The sequence below is a fragment of the Monodon monoceros genome, unplaced genomic scaffold (assembly GCF_005190385.1).
Source record: "Monodon monoceros isolate NGI ecotype Baffin Bay Population unplaced genomic scaffold, NGI_Narwhal_1 Contig2617_ctg1, whole genome shotgun sequence".
NCBI lineage: Eukaryota > Metazoa > Chordata > Mammalia > Artiodactyla > Monodontidae > Monodon > Monodon monoceros.
Window position 1 is genome coordinate 230,394 of NW_021698530.1, and position 20,152 is coordinate 250,545.

The 20,152-nt window shown below is 40.2% G+C and overlaps 1 protein-coding gene across 1 annotated transcript in view; it reads left to right on the forward strand.

Annotated features, from left to right (window-relative positions):
• The window catches only part of FMN2 (formin 2), a 328,287-nt gene that overhangs the window by 89,699 nt on the left and 218,436 nt on the right, over nucleotides 1-20,152 (forward strand). Inside the window, exons 5-6 of the mRNA XM_029226181.1 lie at nucleotides 3,110-3,257; nucleotides 10,561-10,616. Of these exons, the coding sequence (XP_029082014.1) occupies nucleotides 3,110-3,257; nucleotides 10,561-10,616 (204 nt within the window). The remainder of the gene's footprint in view (nucleotides 1-3,109; nucleotides 3,258-10,560; nucleotides 10,617-20,152) is intronic.

The following is a 20,152-nucleotide window of genomic DNA, read 5'->3' on the forward strand; positions in this document are numbered from 1 at the left end:
AGAACACTGAGGCCTCATAAAGTTATGAGATTTGTCTGGGGTACAGCACTGATTATATCCTAGGAGTTTTATCTGCTCCATATGTTTCTTTATATGGTATAGTTGTGAATAGGTTTAGATATAATGGATCACTTGATACCTTTGTTTTCCATTTGATGCACATGAAATACTCTTGTTAATAAGCAAGTGAAGAAAATGAGATCCCTAGCTCCAGCTTCTGCTCATGTTGACAAACCATCTCTTTTGTTTTCTCCTTTTATCTGACAAATTCGTTAATTCAGTAGACATTAAGTGGCTTTTATGGAGTCTTAATATTCTCAAGTGCTTGGGGAGATTTACAGAACTTGTGTACACATCTCATGTGCTGAAGGAGTTCAGGCAGTTGAGGGGTGACGAGCTACATTCAAGACCGTGTTCGGTCACTGATCTGGATCACGTGCTGGTAGCTGTCAACATAAGGGGTGGCCGGCGTCCTGTCAGAGCTGTGACTTGGGAGTGGGGAGGGCATACCCCAGCTAGACTTAATCATCGGTTAGATTCCATGGGTGGGGAGGCTAAGTGGGACCTTCTAGTGGAGTGGAGCTTGATTTAGGAAATGCAGGGAGATGAATCTGGGAGGATGAATGGGAGGAATATAGAAAAACTTAAACGACAGGTCAAAGAGTTGACATCTGATTCTGTAGATGTTAAAGAGCCATGCAAGAGCTTTGTGTTTGCTTCTTCTCTCCTCGTGGAGACACACGATGAAGGAGAGGTTTTGTCATCACAGAGCTGTAATTTATTCCAGTCCTGGGGTGGGGCTGAAAGACTGAAGGACTGGCCGGGCTGTTCTGGCATTTGCAGAGTGCTTGTAGCAAGCTTCGTTTTTCAGTGAGCGATGAAATCCTGAGTGCAAACATTTGTCCCCCTAGCTGCTGGTGCTGCCTCTTTTATGTGGAGCAGATGAAGTCCAAGGCTGAGTGGGTTTACTATTAGGATGGTGACGCTAAGTCAGAGTTCCCCTTTTAGGAAACATACCTCTCGCTCCCCTGGCAGCGAGTGCTTGACTGCTCCTTACATGGAAGGTTCAGGTGATATGGACATGAGGACGACAGGATTCTGTGCTGAGTGGTTGCCGACAGCCTGGGAGTTGCTTCCTAGACCAGCGCTGGATGCAGCACCGTCAGGGCATCGAGCCTTGACCTCGCCCCTTGCCCATGTCTTACCTTGTTCTTGTAAGAATGATGTCTGATGTTTCTGCTGGTCCATATTCATTGAATTCCTTTATTTTACCAATGAGAGCTCATTTCTAATATCATGCTAATTAAACCACTCATTTTGCCAATGAAAAGCTACTTTTTTTTCTTTACTAAAGTATTGTTGATTTACAGTGTTGTGCCCATCTCTGCTGTACAGCAATGTGAGTCAGTTATAGACATTTTTTTTATATTAGTTTCCATTACAGTTTATCACAGGATATTCAGTATAGTTCCCTGTGCTATACAGTAGGACCTTGTTGTTTATCCATTCTAAATGTAATAGTTTGCATCTACCAACCCCAAACTCCCAATCCATCCCTCCCCCCCTCCCCTCCCCCTTGGCAACCACAAGTGTGTTCTCTTTGTCTATGAGTCTGTTTCTGTTTCATAGATAAGTTCATTTAGATTTAGATTCCACATATAAGTGATAGATGATATTTGTCTTTATCTTTCTGACTTACTTCACTTAGTATATAATCTCTAGGTCTGTCCATGTTGCTGCAAATGGCATTATTTCGTTGCTTTTTATGGCTGAGTAATATTCCATTGTATATATGTACCACATCTTCTTTATCCATTCATCCGTTGATGGACATTTAGGTTGTTTCCATGATTTGGCTATTGTCAACAGTGCTGGAAAAGCTACTTTTAATATTCAGTAGGCCAAATAGCAAAGCCTCTGGTGTCCATCAAGGTATGAATACTTGAAAGATGTGACTGGCTGAAATGCTGGCCAGGTCTGCATCGGGACCCTTCCAATTCAATACCACTGACCCAGGAATCTGAGTTCTCAGTTAGGGCCAGTGACTGTCCCTAAAGGTGAAGTTTAAACTAAATGATCTATCCATTGCATTTTACTGTTGACACTGAAGAATATTTTATGAAGTTCTTAAATTAACTTGTTAAACAAATTACAGAAATATCAGTGCCTCTCCATCCGTTCAGTCAAGTTCACAATTTCAGCGTGGTGGTTACAGCATGTTTTTTGTTATTCTCTCGGCTTTACTTTTTATGTTGATCAAAAGGTTTAGGGAAATATACCTGTAAGGAATGAAGACGTCACGAAGAGAACCCAGGGCTTGTGTACATTGCGAGCCTGCGTTCTGAAGCAGCTGTCACCCTGAAATCCTAGCGGGCAGTTTCGCAAGGTGTTCACGGGCCTTGGTGTGGCGTCTTTTGTGAGGTTCCCACTTGGCTTCCTGGCACCAGGTGTAGTTATGAGCCTGCTTCTCATTCTGTCTGGATTCTGTTGGTCTGCAGCTGGGAAGAGCTTTCTTTGCCAGATCCCTGCCCAGTTCTTTTTTTCTTGGCAGGTTCATTTACCTTTTTTTTTTTTTCATAGTTTGTTTCCCAAACAGTCCCCAACCTGGAACCATGATAATCAGTTTCCTGGGCTTCCTGCTCTTGAAGGTGAGGAAGCTGTTATGGTCCTTCATGCCCAGCGCTGCCTGTTCTCTGACCTTGCCACAAGTGTTTAAACAGATTTCAAAGGGACATCGTATTCCTGTGCATTGAAGATGCCTCATCAGGGGGCTCTGTGATTGAGTGGATTTTCTGACCTTGTAATTCCATGTAGGTCCACATGGCCTCCTACCCCCAAAGACAGAGACTTAAATCTTACCGTAGAATAGAATTTGCAACAGGTATGGTTATGAAAATGAAAAGACTGTGAGAAGGAATATTTATGTGATGAATCTACACTGACTTGTATAAAATGCTGTTTAATGTTTTATGGATGTTTGCATGTATATATATGCACACCACACGTATGTTTATGATAGAAATGATGTTGCAAATATCAATCAAGAAGACTCCATTTTTTTCATGATTGAATTAAAATAGCTTATTATTATTATTTTTTTGAAATATAGCAAGATCAACTTTACACCTGGGCTGCAGTTAGTCAACCTACACACTCACTGGATTATATAGAAGGGCAGTTTCCCAGGAGAGTCCCAGCTGCTTGGCCACCATCTAAACCTCCTGATGAAGAACACAGGCCCAAGGATGCTGACACAGGTAGGGCCCCGGGAAGAGTGAATATTCTGAAAGTAACATCGAATAACTGTGCAGTACCTACTGGGTATTGAGTCTGGGTTTCCCTTCAAGTATTTCTTAGATTATAATCTGCATATGACTCAAGCTAAATCACCGGGAAGCTTGTTAAATTGAAAATTCTTCAAGGCTGCTGAGTTCTGGGGAACGGGACCCTGGGTTGTCCAGTTACTACAGTGTATATAAAGTGTATATAAAGTCCGAGAACCACTGCTTCGGGGTCCTGCTGTGGCCACCACCCCGGGGGAAGCTGCACACTCCGCATGGGCTGAGAGCTCGGAAAGGAACTTTCTGCCTACTGGCTTCAAGGGTGGTAGCCACCATACCTCTTTTCCCTGTCTCTTCCCTTACTGCTTTCTTTGAACTTTTCTTTGTTTTTTTCTTTGCCTTCAGAGATAACTGACAGAGGCAAAATAGAGAAACATGTTTTACTAAATCTAAATTTTAAGTAATTAAAAAAATTGTTCAGTGTTCAGTTGTAATATTTTTCTAAAAAGTATTTCCTTTTGGTTTTTTTTTCTCTTTGTCTCTTGTGTCATCCTAAAATATTTTGTGTTATTTTTGAAGTATTTTGAAGGTAACATGAGATTAATGTCAGCTTTATATGGAGCCTGAAGCTAGGAAAGCACTTTGTATTTTTTGTATTGAATTAAGAATCCTATTTTTGTAACAATGTTTTTATGGAATTTGGTTGTTTATCATTATCTAACTCATGAGCTCCCTTTAAAGCCAACAATGACCCACACTGTCAGGGACTTTATTCTAGGCTCCTGCCCAAAGGTCTGCAGAGGGGCCTAGTGCTTATAACCTCTGTTTTTCTCTCAGTCCTGGAGCGATGCATTTACCTGTTTCTTCTTTGCACTGAGGCACTTAATGGGGGCCCACACCTAATACTGCATGTCCCCCTTTCGCTGTCTGATGCTTTTGAAACACTGCTTAGTGTTTATTTGGTGGACTATACTCCCTGAAATGAACCACATACAAGAGATGCAATGTAGGACATGTGTTCTGTGTAGGGCTCTGCGTTTCCCGTGGTGCAGAGAACAGTTGATCAAGGGCCAAGGTAGACCTTCAGAGACGAGGGGGTGCTGACATAATAACACATGAAAAAAACAAGCACATAAAAGCAAATTTAGTTTTAGAAGGAAAAGCATATAACTAAAATAATGATCCCATTAAATACACTATTTTATTTGTTTATGTTAAAAATTAACTTACTGGTTAGGAAATAACTAGGTGTAGATATAGTAGAATCGGTCAATTTCAATGAGTTATTTTAACAGTTGTTCATATCTTGTGTTTTACATCATTGATTAGGATGATGTTTTCATTTTTTTCTTCCCTAGTGTGTCTACTTCTCTCAATTTTAACTGAAACATTTTATGTTACTGATTTTATTGTATATTGGAGGAACACTAGATGGAAAGTTACTTAGTGATCATCTGAATTTTAGTTTGGTAGGAGATGATAGTCGGAATTGATGTCAGGAAGTTTGTAACCTAGTTTTTTCTTCATTATTTGATGTAGCTTGCAAAATGCCAGAGCAGCAATTTTTAATATAACAACTTGTCTCCTTTTAAAATATGCCTTCTTGAAGAGGATGATGGAGGTAAGTAGAAAATAGTTTAATGTAGTGACTTGTTTTTCTCCAATTGATCTGTTTTAAACCCAACAGCCCAACAGCTGTTTTGTCCAAATTGTCTAATGGCCCTTCTAAACTTTTCTTGCTGTGAATCCATGGGGCATTCTCATTCTGGGGCATTCACCTTCCCTGTCGTAGGCAAGCAGTCAGTTGTAAGAGTGAGAATGTAGATAATGTAGTAAAAACTGTGCATCGAGTCTACTGTTTAAAAAAAAATAGGTATGAATTGTAGTCTTTGATAATGTGATTATTAAAAGTGATAAACTATTTCCAGTGCACTTGACTGTGATTGGTGCAAGGGTGTCACGGCTAAAATCACTGTTTGCAGCATCTGGTCCCTTTCAGTTTTGACTTAAAGAGCTCAATGACTTTTTTTCTTTTTGAAGAAGAAAGACTTGTGGTTCCATCTTAAAAAATTGCCAACTTGGTTTTTCTTTTTTTCCCCCTTTTGGCACTTCTCCACACTGGTTACTACTCCACATGTCTGGCTAATTCAGATTCGTCGTGCTGCCTTTCTCGGAAAACTCACTTTTGTTTTTCCATGATCCATTTTGTGAAACGGGTTTTTCTCCACCTTCACCTATTGATGTAGAAACGGACCCTCTGCTACGTGAGTCTGAGTGCAGAGGCTGCGGTAAAGCCTCAAGGGCTGTGGATTCCTGGCAATCTTCGGCTCCCAGCCTGTTCCCTGCAGCCTGTCTACATTGCCTCCACAGTGGAGCCTGACTGTCTGAAGTCTGTAGAATGTTTCCTGGAAGGACAAGGCTGGAAGGGAAGTTGGGAAGCAATGTGCTTGCTCCAGAAGTTTGTGGCAGAAATAGTAGTAAGAAGAAAACTTTTTACTTACCTTGTTTTCTCTTTCTCTTTACTCTCTTCATTTTCCTTTACTTATTTGATACAACCCACCTCCCTGCCACGGTGGTTCTTTCTTCTAGAGCCCCGTGGTATTTTATTCATATCTCTATCATGTGGATTATTTAGATATGTAATTTTCCTGTCTCTACATATCTGTCTTCTGTGTAGACTCCCGACATTTCAAGACCTTTGGACACCTATTATATACTTAAATATTTGAGTGAATAAATGAAGACCTTTTGTTGAAAAAGATAAAAATAAATAAAATATCTACTCAGCATATGAATGCAAGTATCTGACGGAATGCGGTGTGCTGAAACAGCTTGAGGACCATTTTAGGGGCTCACTACCAAGCTTCAAAAGTTATTCGATAGATTTACACAAAGAGAGAATTAACTTTAGTTTTGAATGTGTGATGAACAGGGTCAAGATGTCTAGGTGTGAACAGAGACTTGATCATTCTTGGTGTGTCTTTGGAAAATCAAGGCCCTTATCTTCCTTTAAAAATGTGAATGATCAAGAGAGTGAATGGAGGACTTATTTTAGAAAGGCAGTTCTGGACACAAAAAATCCTGGAAGAAAATATGGAAGGAGAGCTGTTAGAAACATGACAAGCTTTTTGTGTAGAAATCTTAAAATATCTGTTTACGTGCTGGCTGAAAGAATGGTAACCCACCTTGGCTTCAAAAAAATGATCTGAGCAGCTTATGAATATGTGAGGTGTACAAGAGGATTACAAAGGAAAACAGATTAAACTGAAAGGAATTTAGGATGGGGCAATAAAATGAGGCTAGGGTGAACTAGCATCCTGAAGTGTATTTCAGAAGGACTTGCAGTTTTTAAAGGTAGTTGAAATTTATGCCTTGGGTTTAAGGTAGAAGGGAAGTGGAAACAAGTCTGTATCATGCCTTGTGTGTCTGTGAAATGAAAAGCAACAGTCCCAGAAGGACAACTTTGCTGTCCTCTAGTATCCAAAAGAAGTCTTTCTACTGGTTCTTAATAAAGGAGATTCTGTGGGATGAAATGCAAATAACAGCATCCTCACCCTATTTCCAGGTCTGTCCCAATGCTTTAACACATGTTCACTTGAGGTAAAGCAGAGATTCTGTAAGGGGCCGGGGGATGTTTGATGGCATTCATCTCTCAAGGAATAAAATGCTCTAGAAGAGATCAACTGTGTCTCCTGGAAATGATTCTCCATGTTAAGTTTTATTTTAATCAGCCTGCATTTCCCCCTTATATATGCAAGCTAACGCCCATGTGTGGACAACCTTTGTTGGCAATGACGGGAAGATCCAGACTGTTAAATAATCAAATATGCAGAATAGTGTTGACTCCTTTTAGGAAAATTACATGTATAACCCCATCTTCATTTGTGGAAGGACAGGGTATACCAGAAGTAAAGACATCTACCATTTGTTAGGCCACTAATCGTAAGTCATGCTATTTAAATGAAATTTAATGAATTCTCTTTCAATTAAATTGACTAGATTTGAATCAAATTGATGTATAGAATTAAAGAAGCATAATTTAGTTATTTTATATAAGTGCATTTCTCACTAAAATGTAAGTTTTTAGAGATTTCTTAGTTCATTTTTCAGAAGGCATATTTTGTATATTTAAAGGGGTGATTTGATTTACTTTCCCTTCTTACCAGAGTGTCATGTCTTGCTTATTTTTCTTGCTGTCCCCTCTACAAATGTAAAACTCATCCACATATGTTTTGTTTTATAAGTCATAGGCTTATTTGTGATGATAGAGAGATCATTTCTAGAACATATTTGGAATTGTGGGGAGTCCAGAACTGTTTGTGAGGTAACTTTAAAAACATGGAACATTTGAAGTTTTGTCAGGAAGGTTATTTCTCCTACTTTGCTTCACAGTAATACTTTAAAACCAGTCTAGTTTCTTAATCCTTAGGGCAGGTGAGTGGAGGAGTTGGCAGTTAAGATGTGCCCTTGAGAGCTTCCCTGGGTCACTCCGAAAGCAGCCGTCCTGTTGATGAAGGGGGCTGTCTTCGGACGTGGGGCTGAGGAGGAGGGGCTCCCGAAAGCTCCAGGCCCTGTGGGGAGGATGTCGGGGTGAGGGCCCGGGGGTTCACACAAGGGGTCGTCGCTCTGAGGATGCTGGAACCCAGTGGGCTTCTTACCTGCCTGCCCATGGGCTCCCGACTCGGCTGGTGCTCAGAGGCAGCTCACTGGGCACAGCCCGGGCCCTGGTTTCCCTCTACGGGCAGCGCTTTTTGCGATTTCTCATGCTTCTCTTTACTCTTTCTCTTTCCCTTCCTTCTTTTTTCTCTTTCTTACTTTTATTCTCCCCTATTTTCTTTCTCCTTGACATTTATTTTTCTTTCTTCTCTTGATTATTCTCATTCATTTTCCCCTTGCTTTATAGTTATTCTATACATTTCTTTCACCTTAACATCTTGACCCTCTAGAACTCCTGTACTACAGCTTATGATTTTGAAGAGAATATTTTGACGTATAAATTTCTCCTAGATGTCATGACACACTGATTCAAGGAAGTAAGTGTAGTGAAAGAGGTGAGGGTGGGAGAATGAACTCAATTCAGGTAGCCATTGAATTAGATAGAGAGAAACTCAAAGTTTAGGTGTAGGTGATCAAAAAATTGCAATTTTGATAAGTCTTTCTAGTTCATTGTTCTGGTGAGGTGTACACATTCTTTTTACCATCAGAGCCAGAAGTTTGCTTTTTTGGGCAGGTCACGAGGTCTAGGGCTATAGACAAAAGCTGGGAAACCCTGTGTGCGTCTCTAAGGGAAAGAACTATTCGTGAACCCCAGGAGACCCTGTGGGCTCTTCCTGCACCATCTACCTAGAAAGGCAGGAAGAGAAAATGTTCTAGTCTGTACAAAGCCCCAGGACCTTGTCTCAAGTCTCTTGTGTTTGGGAGGATTTGGAGGTGACGAAAACCAGCAGAAAACAAAAGGCATTCAAGAGTCTGGATTTGCTTTAATATTAACTGTCCTCGCTTTGATGTTAAAGCTCTTTCTTCAAAACTGGCCAACTCTGGTGTTGTGTTCAGAGTAGAAATTTGTCAGTGTAAGAGACAAACGTTTTGATTAACTTAGTGAAATGCAGTATTTGGGAAAAGGCCTGCATTGTTAATATTCTATTGCCACAGTGACACGTGTTGGTGAGTGATTATGTCATGCTGTTCTCTGTGATTTTGTCCTGAAAGATGTTCTCTCAGCTCAGGTGCAGGCCCAGCGCCCACTTTCCTGGGGCTCCTGCTTCGCTTCCATGGTTTCTTCATTCTTTGATCTCTCCTTTCATCTCCTCCCACAACTACTCAACACATATTTTAAACATCTGCGGTGCACCGGGCACTGTTGTGGATGCTGGGGATTCATTAAGAAAGAATCTACGAAGTCTTTCTTCACAGCGTTTGACTTAGTCGAGGGGAGAGTGAAGTCGGCAAACAAGTGAATTCTGCAGGCTTTCCTTAGAGAACCCACACTGTGGAGAGAGAGAGGGAACAGGGTGCTCCCGGGAGCAGGTGGGGGCGGGGTCACAGAGTGCTCTTGGGAGCGGGTGGGGGCGGGGCCACGGGGGTGCTCCCGGGAGCGGGTGGGGGCGGGGGCCAACATTCTCGCCCTGCCCCCATTGGACATCCTGTGGCCAGAGCGGGACTGGCGTGTTACAGGGTGGCAGGAAGGTCAGTGTGGCCAGAGCCCTGTGAGTGGGTGTGGAGCCAGAGAGGTTGGGGTGTGGGCAGGTGGAAGGAGGTCCGTGGGCCCAGGTGGAGACGGTGCTTTAATCCAAGTGAAATGAGAACTTTCAATTTAGTTTAGCAATATGTTGTACGATTTAAACCACGACTGCCTTTTATTTTTTCTATGCATTGTCACATACATGTCACATACTAAAATGTTGCTGAATTGGGAAGGTCTGAAGTATCCCTCAGAGTGACAGCTGTGTGCTGTCAGGTGTCTGGTCTGCATGCCAGTCGGGGGCAGGGGGCAGCGTGAAGGTCAGGAGACAGACTCATCTTTGTCTCACCACCAGCCACTGTGTCGGGGCCTCGGTTCCTCACCATAGATGCCCAGGATGGGCAAGGGGAGTCGTTCTCAGACTCCCATCCACAGAGCGCTGGGGATTCCTGGAAGCTCTCTTAGGTTTTTATGTAACTCCCGTGCAAGCTTCACTTAGAGGAAAGTATCCCCTAGCTTAGAAAACAAAAGAAAACATGGCCTTGGTTACCCCTTAGGTTTTCCAGCATGAAGAATTTTCAGTCCCGTAGGTTCTCAAATGACAATTACTCATTGCCTCTTGGTGAGCACTCGTTACCTCTCACTGAGAGTGGAAGGTCAGTTGTCAATAGTCAGGTAAGTCATCCAAGATCCCACCCTTCCAGACTGGGGAGTTGGCTTCTGTCACTGTACAGACTTAAGTGAATAATACGAACAGTGAGTGTCTTGGCAGATACTTCATGGCACAAAGTAGAAACTAGGAGTTGAGACAAATAATCATGACTGATGTGTAAAGAAGGGTGTAGAGATAATCTAATTTAAAAAATACCTAATGACATGAGTGTGTCGTTTTGTGTGTTTCATGTACTCAAAAGCAGTCATGTCCTCATAACACGGAGGTATAACCTGGGTGTTTGGATGCTTATTATGAAAGGTAGCCTGGGTGTTTTGGTGCTTATTATGGTTGAAGGTATATTACAGTTAGTTTCATTTTGTGATCAGAGAAATGGGAAAATTTGCTCTTTAACATATTGCCTGTCTTCTTCCTTTTCAACCCAGAGTCTCAATCTGCTGTTTTAGAAACTCCGAAAAAATGTTCAGATGCTGCTCAGCAGGTAAGATTTAATTAGGATGTCAGCTCCCTTTCCCCTCTTATTTGCCTCTGCTTTATCTTTCCATCTGCCCAGCCAGCTAGGTGGCCGTGTTTCTCAGCCTGCAGGGGACTCCAGTCAGGTGGGAGGGGGTTTTCTTTCATTCAGACTTTGTGAAGGAAATCAGCCTGGAAGTGGCACTGGGCACAAACTCCTCAGCATTCATGTTGTTCCATGTCCTGCCGGAGAGCTGGGCCCACAAGTGCTGGCTCCATCAGGAAACAGCGGCTGCTCAGGTGTTGTATAGAGATGGGCCTGGTTGCACTAAGAGTCACATGGATATGATTTTTTATAAGATGTGCCAGGGCTTTTCTAAAACCAAATAATATTCTTAAGTTGCTTTGGTGGATGAAACATTAGTTAGTGTCTGTTTAATTTCCACAGAAACTTTCTTATTCTGTTACTAAAGAAGCCACATTTTATGCCTTTTTTTCTTGCACCAAAATGCACTTCCTGTAAAAATAGGAAACACTTATATGAAATAGTAATTGTGGTTAGCAATTGCTTTTTTGGTTATAAAACCATTTTTAAAATTTATTTATACATTCTCCTAACTCTACCTTTGAAAATAACTTAGTGTTAGAAATTACCACCAAGAAGTGTGTTTTCTAGAGTGGGGTCTGAGTAGAAAATGAGACGGCTGCTTCCTGAGTTTCAGACCCAGGTCAGTTTCTGGTCAGTTTGTGACAACATACTCAGGCTATCTGGGACATAGTGTTCTTCTCTGTAAAATCAAAGAATCTGTTGATTTTTGAGAACTTTTCCAAGTATAAAATGACTTCCTTTTTTAAAAGAAGCAGCCCTGCATCATACATGAAAATTTACTCCTCCTGGAGGATAAATAAGGATATAAATTGGTTGAGAACTTCGTTTTATAAATTATCTGGTGCTTTTCAGAAATATAGCTATTCTGTTTACTTTCATAAGAGTAAAGATGCTCTTAAGGATAATGTCATAAAACAGGTTTTCCCAGCTTCTTTTTTTTTTTTAAGAGCAGAGACTTCCATCAGGCTGGGACACTTGAAGAGCCCTGGTGGACTGAGCTGGTAGTTCATTAACTGTCATGATTAGCCAGTAGTCAATACAATGAAGAAAAATGAAAAGAGGTCAAGAGAAATAAAGTGAGAAATAATTAAGAAAAACAGTGCCCTCAAAATATCTTCTTATTATTTTTGCAACGCTTTTTTTGGCATGACTAAGCTGTGATCTGGGATAATATGTTAGATCTTTCTAGTTCTTATTTCCAGGACGTATATTACTGAATTCTCTGTTATATTGATAACGCCAAAGAAAACCTGGACAAAAAGTATTCTATACTATCAATGGTGACCAAACACCAACAACATTACTTTGTGTATTAAGATTCCAGCTGGAATAATTCAAGGCAGATATTCATGTGTGTAAAATTATAGTGATTTTCTATGTTTCATGAGCTCTGAACCAATAATAAGCGGAAAACCTGATGAACTGGGTGATTTTAAAACACCTGATGTTACAGCTTGGAAACTCACGGGGGAAATAGATTGATTTAAATTTCACACCTTCTCATTTCCTTGTTGCCAGTGAAATGTCTAGAAGCTAGAAAATATAATAAATTAATTTGGTGGTCAGATTGTTGGGAAGCAGTTGAAGCCTAGCCCTCAGTAATGACATCATATGCTCTTGGAATCGGTGACTCTTTATCATAAGTTTACTTAGGGACTGGTTCATTTTTGAGATGATGTGTGTCTCTTTCATAAGAACCTAAAGTAACCACCATAAAAGGGATTCAGGAAACTAGAATTAATTACCTATGTACTGTGCACCTGTTCTTTTACTGCATTATCTTATGCAATTCTTATAATAACCCTTTAAAGTAACTATTATAATTCATATTTAACTGATAAGAAAATGATGTTTATAGGAATTAACTTGCTTCAGACCAAAAATTGATAAAGGGTAAGAGCCATGGTATGAACGTAGGTCTGTTCGACTTTATACCTCCTGTTCTCTCCACTATGTCAAAAATTAGACTTTTGCACCTGTAATCAAACTGCAGCTGTTTACTACCATCTCATGCCAAAATCATCAAATGGATGAGGTGAGAAGTTTATTTTAAGTTATTCTATTGTATTTATACCATTTATAAGAGACTGATGTCAAGATATGTTTTAAAGGCATAGATTGAAGCTGATTAGGTCACAGACACATGTTTAACTGTGCTAAATTGTGTCGATTTTACTAACTTTAGTGCTTCACTGCTCTTTAAAAAAAAAGTACAGTTCTGTTTTTTACATAGAGCGCCTTGCTTCTTAGTTACTAGAGAGCAGTCTGTCTGTGAGCTTCCCCTGCAGAGGAAGTGGGGGGCTTCCTGTGGGTTTGCTGTGTGACTGATGAAAGCTATGCACGCAGAGAGTGGGGCCCTCCACAGAGGTGAAGTGCATCCTGTGCTTTCGGTTTTCTTTAGGTGTGCGTCCAGGCACCTGTTCTCTCCATCCAAGCACGCTGGAATTTACGGAATTGGCTCTGTCTTTTGCTCTCTCCCTGTAATTAATAATTCTGAGAGCTCCATATCCCTACACAAAACACATGATTCGTAAAGCCTTTTCTCAGCTGGAAGGAGTGGAAGGTGCGGGGATCCTCTGCATCTGTGGAGGGAGACATGTGGCCACCCCTGAGTGTTGTCACCCATGGTCTCATGGGATCAGGAAGTTGTAAAACAAAACTGCTTTCTTTAGACCTCACTTACTGATTAATTTCAAATAATATGCTCTGAAATCTGCTGTATCTAAAGAATTATTTCATAAAGCGAAACAGAACTGTCTCAATTCTGTTTTTTATTCTTTGGCATTTGAAATACTATTTAAACTGTAAATCCTTTTGTATTCTACAATATATAAATAGCCAAATATCAATTACATTCTCTAGAAACATTTACTCCTATGTTAAATATTAATATATGTTAGCTAAAGTGGTTACCACCCAGTTTTAAACTAATTTTTAAATTATATAAATAATTTTAAATTAATAATAATAATTTTGAAATTATATATAAAATGTGTGCTTCAAAGTATTTTCCTAAAATTCTCAACATCTTTCCGATGTAAATAGACTAGTTGAAAGGTAAATAGAATAGAATTTGATCTTTGAAAACTCTAGCTTGGGGTAGGAATTGGTACATCAAAGCAATTGAAAGTTGGGTCTTCCTACACTTGACGGTATGGATTAATTGAAAACAACCACGTCTATTACAAAGTGTTGGATAATGAAAATAAATTAACCAAGATCAAAACTTTCTTACCACATATGTTGTATGCAACTAAATTCTCAAAAGTCAGAAAAATGTGTATGATTTGAGGTGAGTGGCAAAATCCTATTTCAGTCCAGTTTTAACCTCCTTTGAAATTGGTTTAATTCTCTTCCCCCAGGATCCTGCTCTGATCAGTCCTCCCCAGTCCTCTCAGTGCCTAATTGGGTTACAAACTTAATTGAGGAATTGAGTATTCTTTTCTGTTGGTTCTCCTTGTAGAGTATCTTCTCTAATGCTCTTTATACAATGACCACTCACTACAATTTATTGTTTGTTTCAGAAACATGTTTATTTAGGAGCGAATCATGGAATGTGTATGAACGAGGTGGGGTGGCCTGGTTGATGGCACTTGAGGTTTACTCACCTGTGTCTTGACAGAGGCAAGTTCAGAGAGTGAAACAGAATTGGTCAGATCAAAAGAAAGGTGTGGGGAACGTAGTTCTGAAGGAATAGTGATGGAGACACAGAAACAAGGCACTTGAATTGCATGAAAATGTATTAGACATATCAAAGGTTAGGGGAAAGTCGTATGTTCCTACTGAACTCTAAGGCAAAAAGTGACATACATTCACATGTTAATTATAAATCCAGCACACACAATTTCCAAGATGAGTGAGCAACTAAAACATAGACCAGAGAGAGGCAGCTTCAAGATGGTGGAGGAGTGAGACATGGAGATGGCCTTCCTCTCCACAAATACATCAGAAATATATCTACATGTGGAATAACTCCTACAGAACACCTACTGAATGCTGGCAGAAGACCGCAGACCTCCCAAAAGGCAAGAAACTCCCCACTTACCTGGGTAGGGCAAAAGAAAAAAAAAAACAGAGACAAAAGAATAGGGACGGGACCTGCACCAGTGGGAGGGAGCTGTTAAGTAGGAAAAGTTTTCACACACTAGGAAGCCCCTTCACTGGTGGAGACGGGGGGTTGCAGGGGGGGAAGCTTTGGAGCCACAGAGGAGAGCACAGCAACAGGGATGCAGAGGGCAAAGCGGAGAGATTCCCACACAGAGGATCGGTGCCGACCAGAACTCACCAGCCCCAGAGGCTGGTCTGCTCACCTGCTGGGCCAGGTGGCAGCTGGGAGCTGAGGCTCCGGCTTCGGAGGTAAGACCCCAGGGAGAGGACTGGGGTTGGCTGCATGAACACAGCTTGAAGGGAGCTAGTGTGCCACAGCTAGCTGGAAGGGTGTCTGGGAAAATGTTGGGACCTGCCTAAGAGGGAAGAGACCATTGTTTTGGGGTGCACGAGGAGAGGGGATTCAGAGCACCACCTAAACGAGCTCCAGAGATGGGCGTGGGAGATGAGCATGAGATACTAAGGTTGCTGCTGCAGCCATCAAGGATCCAGTGTGCAAGCACAGGTCACTATCCACACCTCCCTTCCCGGGAGCCTGTACAGTCCACCACTGCCAGGGTCCCATGATCAAGGGCCAACTTCCCTGGGAGAACACATGGCACGCCTCAGGCTGGTGCAATTATAGGGGTCCCGCTGACCTCTGCTGCTCCAGGCTTGCCCCGCATTCTGTACCCCTTCCTCTCCCCTGTCTGAGTGAGTCAGAGCTACCTAATCAGCTGCTAGTTTAACCTCGTCCTGTCTGAGTGAAGAACAGATGCCTTCAGGCGGCCTACAAGCAGAGATGGGGCCAAATCCAAAGCTGAACCCCAGGAGCTGTGTGAACAAAAAATAGAAAGGGAAATCTCTTCCAGCAGCCTCAGGAGCAGTGCACTAAATATCCACAATCAACTTGGTGTACCCTGCATCTGTGGAATACCTGAATAGACAAAGAATTATCCCAAAATTGAGGCGGTGGACTTTGGGAACAATGATATGTATATTTTGTTCCTTTTTCTCTTTTTGTGAGTGTGTATGTGTATGCTTATTTGTGTGATTTTGTATGTATAGCTTTGCTTTTACCATATGTCCTAGGGTTCTGTCTTTTTTTTTTTTTTTTAAGTATAGTTTTTAGCAATTGTTATCATTGGTGGATTTGTTCTTTTGGTTTAGTTCTATTCTTTCTTTTTATTACTTTTTAATTTTTTATACTTTTTATTTTAATAACTTTATTTATTTTTCTTTTACTTTCTTATTGTCTCCCTTTTCTTCTGTGCTGTGTGGCTGACAGGGTCTTGGTGCTCCAGCTGAGTATCAGGTCTGTGCCTCTGAGGTGGGAGAGGTGAATTCAGGACATTGGTCCACCAGAGACCTCCTGGTTCCACGTAATATCGAAAGATGAAAAATCTCCCAGAGATCTCCATCTCAATGCTAAGACCCAGCTCCACTCAAGGACCAGCAAGCTACAGTGCTGGACACCCTATGGCAAACAACTAGCAAAACAGGAACACAACCCCACCAACTAGCGGAGAGACTGCTTGAAATCATAGTAAGTTCACAGACACTCCGAAACACACCACCAGATGTGGTCCTGCCCACGAGAAAGAACAGTTCCAGCCTTATCCTCCAGAACACAGGCACTAGTTCCCTCCATCAGGAAGCCTACAAAACCCACTGAAACAACCTTAGCCACTGGGGCAGACACCAAAAACAACGGGAACTACGAACCTGCAGCCTGCAAAAAAGGAGACCCCAAACACAGTAAGTTAAGCAAAATTAGAAGACAAAGAAACAAACAGCAGATGAAGGAGCAAGGTAAAAACCCACCAGACCTAACAAATGAAGAGGAAATAGGCAGTATACCTGAAAAAGAATTCAAAGTAATGATAGTAAAGATGATATAAAATGTTAGAAATAGAATGGAGAAAATACAAGAAATGTATAAGAAAGACCTAGAAGAACTAAAGAGCAAATAAACACTGATGGACAACACAATAAATAAAATTAAATATTCTCTAGAAGGAATCAATACCAGAATAACTGGGGCAGAAGAACGGATAAATGATCTGGAAGATAAAATAGTGGAAATAACTACTGGAGAACAGAATAAAGAAAAAAGACTGAAAAGAATTGAGGACAGTCTCAGAGACCTCTGGGACAATATTAAATGCACCAACATTTGAAGTATAGGGGTCCCAGGAGAAGAAGAGAAAAAGAAAGGGATTGAGAATATATTTGAAGGGATTATAGTTGAAATCTTCACTGATATGGGAAAAGAAATAGTCAAGTCCATTAAGCGCAGAGAGTCCCACAGGATAAATCCAAGGAGACACACACAAAGACACATATTAATCAAAGTATCAAAAATACAAAGAAAAAATATTAAAAGCAGCAAGGGAAAACCAACAAATAACACACAAGGGAATCCCATAAGGTTAACAGCTGATCTTTCAGCAGAAACTCTGCAAGCCAGAAGGGAGTGGCAGGACATATTTAAAGTGATGAAGGAAAAACCTACAACCAAGATTACTCTGCCAAGCAAGGATCTCATTCAAATTCAACAGAGAAAATAAAACCTTTACAGAGAAGCAAAAGCTAAGAGATTTCAACACCACCAAAGCAGCTTTGCAACAAATGCTAAAGGAACTTCTTTAGCAGGAAACACAAGAGAAGGAATAGACCTACAATAGCAAACCCAAAACGATTAAGAAAATGGTAATAGGAACACATATCGATAACTGCCTTAAATGTAAATAGATTGAATGCTCCAACCAAAAGACATAGACTGGCTAAATGGATAGAAAAACAAGACCCGTACATTTGCTGTCTACAAGAGACACACTTCAGACCTAGGGACACATACAGACTGAAAGTGAGGGGATGGAAAAAGATATTCCATGCAAATGGAAATTCAAAGAAAGAAGGAGTAGCAATTTTCATATCATATAAAATAGACTTAAAATAAAGCCTATTACAACAAACAAAGAAGGACACTACATAATGATCAAGGGATCAATCCAAGAAGAAGATATAACAATTGTGAATATTTATGCACCCATCATAGGAGCACCTCAATACATAAGGCAAATGCTAATAGCCATAAAAGGGGAAACCGACAGTAACACAGTCATAGTATGGGACTTTAACACCCCACTTTCACCAATGGACAGATCATCCAAAATGAAAGTAAATAAGGAAACACAAGCTTTAAATGATGCATTAAACAAGATGGACTTAATTAATATTTATAGGACATTCCATCCAAAACCAACATTCTTCTCAAGTGCTCATGGAACATTCTCCAGGATAGATCATATCTTGGGTCACAAATCAAGCCTTGGTAAATTTAAGAAAATTGAAATTGTGTCAAGTATGTTTTCTGACCACAATGCTATGAGGCTAGATATCAGTTACAGGAAATATCTGTAAAAAATACACATGGAGGCTAAAATCTACACTACTTAATAACCAAGAGATCACTGAAGAAATCAAAGCAGTCAAAAAATACCTAGAAACAAATGACAATGAAAACACGCGACCCAAAACCTATGGGATGCAGCAAATGCAGTTCTAAGAGGGAAATTATGGCAATACAATCCTCCCACAAGAAACAAGAAACATCTCAAATAAAGAACCTAAACTTATACCCAAAGCAATTAGAGAACGAAGAACAAAAAACCCCAAAGTTAGCAGAAGGAAAGAAATCATAAGGATCAGATCTGAAATAAATGAAAAAGAAATGAAGCAAAACAATAGCAAAGATCAATAAAACTAAAAGGTGGTTTTTGAGAAGATAAACAAGATTGATAAACCATTAGCCAGACTCATCAAGGAAAAAAGGGAGAAGACTCAAATCAATAGAATTAGAAATGAAAAAGGAGAAGTAACAACTGACACTGCAGAAATAAAAAAGATCATGAGAGATTACTACAAGCAACTATATGTCAATAAAATGGACAACCTGGAAGAAATGGACAAATTCTTAGAAAAGCACAACCTTCTAAGACCAAACCAGGAAGAAATAGAAAATATAAACAGACCAATCACAAGCACTGAAATTGAAACGGTGATTAAAAATCTTCCAACAAACAAAAGCCCAGGAGCAGATGGCTTCACAGGTGAATTGTATCAAACATTTGGAGTAGAGCTAACACCTATCCTTCTCAAATTCTTCCAAAATATAGCAGAGGGAGGAACACTCCCAAACTCATTCTACAAGGCCACCATCACCCTGATACCAAAACCAGATAAAGTGTCACAAACAAAGAAAACTACAGGCCAATATCACTGATGAACATAGATGCAAATATCCTCAACAAAATACTAGCAAACAGAAAAGGATCATACACCATGATCAAGTGTGGTTTATCCCAAGAATGCAAGGATTGTTCAATATAAACAAATCAATCAATGTGATACACCATATTAACAAATTGAAGGAGAAAATCCTTATGATCATCTCAATAGATGCAGAGAAAGCTTTTGACAAAATTCAACACCCATTTATGATAAAAACCCTGCAGAAAGTAGGCATAGAGGTAACTTACCGCAACATAATAAAGGCCATATATGACAGACCCACAGCCACCATCATTCTCAGTAGTGAAGAACTGAAACCATTTCCTCTAAAATCACGAACAAGACAAGGTTGTCCACTCTCACCACTGTTATTCAATATAGTTTTGGAAGTTTTACCCACAGCAATCACAGAAGAAAAAGAAATAAAAGGAATCCAAAATGGAAGAGAAGAAGTAAAGCTGACACTGTTTGCAGAAAACATGATACTATACATAGAGAATGCTAAAGACGCTACCAGAGAACCACTAGAGCTAAGCAATGAATTTGGTAAAGTAGCAGGTTACAAAATTAATGCACACAAATCTCTTGCATTCCTATACACTAATGATGAAAAATCTGAAAGAAATTAAGGAAACACTCCCATTACAACAAAAAGAATGAAATACCTAGGAATAAACCTACCCAAGGAGACAAAAGACCTGTATGTTGAAAAGTATAAGATACTGATGAAAGAAATTAAAGATGATACAAACAGATGGAGAGATATACCATGCTTTTGGATTGGAAGAATCAACATTGTGAAAATGACTCTACTACCCAAAGCAATCTACAGATTCAATGCAATCCCTATCAAACTACCAATGGCATTTTTCACAGAACTTGAACTAAAGCATTTCACTCTATGTATGGAAACAGAAAAGACCCCGAATAGCCAAAGCAACCTTGAGAAAGAAAAACGGAACTGGAGGAATCAGACTCCCAGACTTCAGAGTATACTACAAAGCTATAGTAATCAAGACAGTATGGTACTGGCAAAAAAACAGAAATATAAATCAATGGAACAGGATAGAAAG